Raw genomic sequence first — 6,000 nt, forward strand, 5'->3', positions numbered from 1 at the left:
AGGAGTGAACAAATTACAAACATTTTGTTGCATAGTCAATGTATCCAGCATATCGGGCATACGGAGTATCTCACCGGGGCGTAAGACGAGGCGTAAATGGTTCATGTTCAGTTTTAAACTATTTACTTATGATGTCAAAATGATGAATAATTTAAACTAATGAAACGTCCAGCAAGATAACTATACCAGAATATCAATGTCGCCGAGTGGTGTTGAATACAATTTCAATATGTTGTCATTTACTGATCTGGAGAATCCTTGGTCGAGTTTTCAAGATTTTATTATAATTTATCTATCACTAACTAGAACGTTTTGCTGACTATAGTTAAGGATAAATAGATTGCCCTGAAATTAAAATAAAGTTTGGCTGTTCTAGTGCTGAATATAGAGTACGTTCAAAGGTCCATGTAACACTTAGAAGTTATTTAATAGGAATATGATCTAGTCTAGTCTAATCGGACAACAACTATTGAACTTTAAGTAACAATTGAAATAATATCGTAAATCTGTGGCACGGATACTTGGCAAATCCCATCAAAAATGATTAGCGCCGATAGATTGAAGATCTCTGATCTGCGACAGCAATGTCGTTAAAATTATCTCCCTAACCGCCGGGGCATCACTCTCTGGCTGACCTGTAGATTATAAACCCCATCGTTGAATTACAAACAAGCAAATGCGTCAATGTAAAGATTCGGTAAATAAGAAGAAGAGAAAAGGGCTGTTTGTTCAATATAACAATGTAAATTACTGGTGGATAAAATACATGAAATGACTATAGTGTTTTACCAGTATGATCAAATATAAATCAAAAATGTGAAAGGTGCGAAATTTAGAAAACTAGAAAAAATCAGTATGATGTGAAGATTTTATTTTACTCAACTGTATAACGAGTAATAATAATTTAATATTGCGAGTATAATATAAAATTCTAAGTGATAAGATGATACATTTAATATATATATATATATATATAACATAGCGTAGCCTGCAGGACAAATGCTAAAATAAAAAAGTGAAACAAAATGTTCATCCCAATAATCCACCTGAAACTTCCAGACAAGCACCATTAACATATGAACCTTCATTGGATGCCAGAAACAAACAGGCATTTGCTACTTCTTTGGGTTTTCCCAATCTTTGCATTGGTGTTTGTGCAGCAATATTTTCTTTGAAGCCTTCCGACACACCTTCATTCATAGGCGTTTGAATCATTCCTGGCAAAACAGCATTGCAGCGTATTTTGCGTTTTGAAAATTCTGATGCGACACATTTCGTTAATCCAATTATACCAGATTTAGTCGCTGAATATCCAGCAAATGATGGGATACCTCTTATGCCTAACATACTGGATACATTGACTATACAACAAAAATCTTGGCTTTTGTCTACATCTGATAATAGTTTCACAAATTCACTGGACATCAGAAAATATCTTTTCAAATTTATACCCATCATTTCATCAAAATCTTCATTTTTGAATTCGTCAATGAAACCATTTCTGGTTATCCCCGCGTTATTCACAAGAATTGTGATCGTTCTTGCCCAACTGTCTCGTTGATTATTTAAATGCTCTTGCAACTTGCTCAGCAGAGCTTACATCAGCTTGTATTATGCAGTGCTTATTTCCATGATTAGTTGGCAAAATATTTATTGTTTCAAAAAGTCTTTGAATGTTCCGGCCCAGAACTGCAACACTAGCGCCTTCCCTGGCAAATACTTGGCAGATCGTCCGACCTATTCCACTACTACCACCGGTTACAATAGTGCATTGACCTGCTAGCCTTCCTTGCGACATTGTGATACGAAGATGATTTGGTGTTTCGCAGAATACAACCAACTATAATACTCACGTAGAGCAAATCATTATATTTAAATAGCAGTGTTGCTACTGAGACGACTTCTGTTGTAGTTGCTAATTAGGCTTATTAAACTAGCTAGATATTAATCTGACTCCAAACAGAATATAATCGGTTGTTACTTGTTCAAGTCGAGACGTCTGTTAATTTGATATAACAGCAAAGGATCTAGAGTAGACAATTGCCTGTATAGATTTTATTTCCTTCGATAAATATATTACAATAAATTAGATCAAATAAACCAACTTACAATTTCAAGTTATTATTCATAACAGTAGCGTAGCGATCATCATTGATATTTGACGATAAAGATGACAATGAAAGACGACAAAGACGACGATCGCTTGAAATGTTTGAGATCGCATTTAAAGGGATACACAATTTTCTCGATTATTCGAGACCGTTTTTACACTGATTATTCATGTAAAACAAGGTCATTCAACATATCACATGGGAAATTATTCGTTATTTTGCACGTTATGTTGAAATATCATATTTAGAAAGTTCTTGAATATTCTCCAATATGAGAAGACTTGATTAGTGTTGTTTATATGCATAGTTAGCGACGAATTTATTTCTTCTCCTTTGTTTGGACATTGTTCGAATTTTGAATCGTCAAATAAAAGTGTATAACTGCCAATTTGACAGGAAGATTGAGTCACAGAGCAATTTGCGCTGTCAGCTAGAGGAAAAATAATTTTATAATTTAAATGGTCGTACATTACATAGGACTCTATTAGAGCAATATTTTCGGTTGCTCCGGAATCAGTCGTGGGCCATTTATAATTAATAACCGGCTTTTGTCTATTGTATAGATTATTGGTTTTCTGAACAAACTTACCAAACTGATTTGATTCGTAGGTCTCAAACCAGTTTCGACAGTTTTGCTCAGAACTTGGTACACCTGATTTTATTTTTGTAAAGTGAGTCTTAGCTCCAAAGAAATAAAAATGACTGTTCCATTCCGTTATACCCGTTTGACATGCTCGAATCGGGATTTTAGTATGTAATTTAGGTGTATGATAAATTTTTGCTTGACATTTAACCATGTGCTCGGATTTTTGCATTTGGCAGAGATTATCGTCTGATATTTCGTATTCTTGATTGATTTTGTCGTTTTGGCAGATGTACCCATAAATTTCCGAATTTCCAAGACTTAAACATGGTAATTGAAGAAAAACTATTAGCAGTAATATGAAGCAACCATACCCAAAGTCCTCAGAGTATTCTGTTCCCACAACCTGGCCATGTTTCACGTAGAGCAGTTCTCGGTCGAAATTTTCGGTCCGAGTGACTTGTTCGTCGTCCTCAGAAGGTTGCGTGTTCAAATCACGTCGGGGTCACCAGTGAGACGACTTCTGTTGTAGTTGCTAATTAAGCTATTTAAACTAGCTAGATATTAATCTGACTCCAAACAGAATATAATCGGTTGTTACTTGTTCAAGTCGAGACGTCTGTTAATTTGATATAGGATATATTCTTGTTAAATACATTACTTTGCCATTCAAAAGAACTGGTAAGTAAAAGCCCCATTGCTTGCTTAGAATGAAAGTGTCTAAATTACAATGATTTTCCCATTCGAGAAGACCTGTTATAAAAGTAAATTTTAACAATGCCTTCTCACTATACTCACGTATTTTGTGCAATATTGTTTTTCATTGTTTTAGATGATTAAAACAGCTTTCTGTCACGTTTTCCAGCGGACTGTGTGGCAAACAGGATTAACTTAGCAGTTTCAAGAGACTACGATTTCAAAGTAACTGCGATTCAAATCATCAAACAAAAGTTCACCAATTTAAGATTAATGGAGCAAACAGTTGAATATGGATTGTTTCAAGAACTATTTATATGAATACATCTTGTGAACGTGATGATCCTCTGGTTAATGCTTTGAACCTAAATGGGTTGGCATTGCGTGTTATAGAACTGAAGTTCAACCCTTATTGCCACTACCTATATCCATGGTGCAATGAATTGGGTAGGCGATCATTTCTAGCCGAAAATCTTCTAATTTTACCAAGAAAAGTAGCTCCTGCTGGAGTATCTGCGAAAGTTTTCCTCAGAGCGAGGGAAGGTGGAGCGAAAAATAACATGTTGGTAAATATCGAACGTAGACCGTATTCGTCTAGTTATAACATTGTGATATTTCATAATCTGTTCAGATCATAGCTGACTTTCACAACTTCTTTCTTACTTCCAGTCCTCCTTATATATTGTGATCATAAAATGAAACTTTTCCCAAGATACACTTGTGTATTCAGCACAAATTTATAATTGATCGAACTCATAAAACACCAGAACATACAAGACCACCATTAACAATTTTTATGAAAGGAAAATACTATTTATGAAAATGCATTTTCTAAACTAAAGCTTCTGGCGTTAATAGGACACGAAACGTTTATGAGACACTTTGAATCGTTTGGCTTTATTTTTGATGTTGTTATTGTTGTATTATCGCGAAAGAGCAAAATTCTTCGCATTTAATACACCAATCGATTTCACAAGATTTTACTTTACAGATGCATGGAAGAGTTTGCTTCTGAGTCCTTTGGGACAAATTTGCTATTTCGTTTTCATTAAAGGGGAACAATTTTTATTCCTTATTGCTCGACTGCGACTTTCGTGTGCGTATATTCGAGCATGGCCCTCTTTGCTAATTTAAGACGCCCGAGCTTCCTTTGGTGTCTTCTATATAAAATAGACAAAAATGGGTGACACGGCAATGAAATGTTCTAATAAAATTAATGTGATACTAGGTTCATGACCTCAATCCAACTGTAAATTCCAGAAAAGCCCCGTTGATATAATCTTCCATTAGACGCCAGAAACAAACAGGCATTTGCTACTTCTTCTGGCTTACCTAAACTTTGCATTGATGTTTGTGCAACAATATTGCATTTAAAACTTTCCGGCGCACCTTCAATCATAGACAACTGAATCATTCCTGTTAAAAAAGCATTGCAGCGGATTTTGTGCTTTGAATAAACTCTGATGCGATCTGAATGCGAATTTCCATGAAAACATCATAGATATTCCGTTAAGGAAGATTACGCCACTAAAGATTGTAACGTGCCATGCAAGATAATTAGCGCTGTTTCAATGTCAACAGACAGTTCTAGAATGATTTGACTCTGAACGAGACAGAAATGATCATATATAGATAACAGGGTCGACCACCACCTCTCGAGCAGTCGATCGCGCTTGATGTTGAGTGAACTTTATTGAAATACCCACCAAAATTGCCTCGAAACAGCTGTGTGTTTCTGTGATTTTGTGTTTTGAATATTCTGATGCGATACATTTCGTTAACCCAATTATTCCAGCTTTAGTCGCTGAATATCCAGCATATAATGGGATACCTCTTCTGCCGAGTATGCTGAATACATTGACTATGCAACAAAATTCTTGAGTTTTGTCCACTTCCGATAGTGATTTCAAAAATTCTTTGGCCATCAGGAAATGTCCTTTCAAATTTATTTCCATGAACAGAGCTCACATCAGCTTGTATCATGCAGTGTTTATTTCCATGATTTATTGGCAAAGTATTCATTGTTTCCGAAAGTCGTTGAAGTCGTCCTTCCCTGGCAAAAACTTGACAGATCGCCCGACCTATTCCACTGCTAGCACCAGTTACAATAGTACATTGACCTGCTAGTCTTCTTTGCGACATTTTGATACGAAGAATTTTGAATGTTTTCCAAATTAAAACCAACTAAATGCCTTACATAGATCTATTCATTTTAAATAAAAAAGTTGCTTTTTTATTTAGTTTTATAAATATTTTTTTTAAAAATGATGCTTTCCGAAACCAAATTATGTATTTCATATGGCAGTCAAGTTTGTAGGTTAATATAATTGTGTTTACCTCTCTTAATGTACTTATTAATTGATTGGGACGATTTTTTAGATTGAATAATTTGTTTCTACCCTTGTAAATTGAAAATGTTGCATGGTGGAATAAATGTTCGACTTTTGTTTGTATTTGAGCCATGGGGCCCACTAGAACACTTGAATGTTATCCATGAGGTTCAGACAGAGTTTACGATTTCAGCCGCAATGTTTTTAACAAACTTTGCAGACTAATATGAATCTAATTTTGAATTCAAAATCTAATTGATCATATTATGTATAGTACAGT

The 6,000-nt window shown here is 35.0% G+C and overlaps 1 protein-coding gene across 1 annotated transcript; it reads right to left on the reverse strand.

The window, feature by feature from the left end:
• Positions 1–1,029: 1,029 nt before the first annotated feature.
• LOC144424481 (3-oxoacyl-[acyl-carrier-protein] reductase FabG-like) lies at positions 1,030–5,532 on the reverse strand. Its single transcript, XM_078113825.1, has 2 exons — positions 5,247–5,532; positions 1,030–1,469 (listed from the first exon to the last, which is right to left on the reverse strand). The coding sequence occupies exons 1-2, from the start codon at positions 5,530–5,532 to the stop codon at positions 1,030–1,032; spliced, it is 726 nt and encodes a 241-aa protein (XP_077969951.1).
• Between the last annotated feature and the right edge of the window lie 468 nt (positions 5,533–6,000).

Source organism: Styela clava, chromosome 6 (assembly GCF_964204865.1).
Source record: "Styela clava chromosome 6, kaStyClav1.hap1.2, whole genome shotgun sequence".
In the NCBI taxonomy this organism is placed as follows: domain Eukaryota; kingdom Metazoa; phylum Chordata; class Ascidiacea; order Stolidobranchia; family Styelidae; genus Styela; species Styela clava.

What these genes read in the sequence shown, in the direction of transcription:
- LOC144424481 (XM_078113825.1), bottom strand. Translation starts at nt 5,532, where the DNA reads ATGTCGCAAAGAAGACTAGCAGGTCAATGTACTATTGTAACTGGTGCT. An exon ending in AATTTTGTTGCATAGTCAAT is followed by an intron (nt 1,470 to 5,246) that starts GTATTCAGCATA and finishes TCAAAAATGAAG; the next exon opens with ATTTTGATGAAATGATGGGT.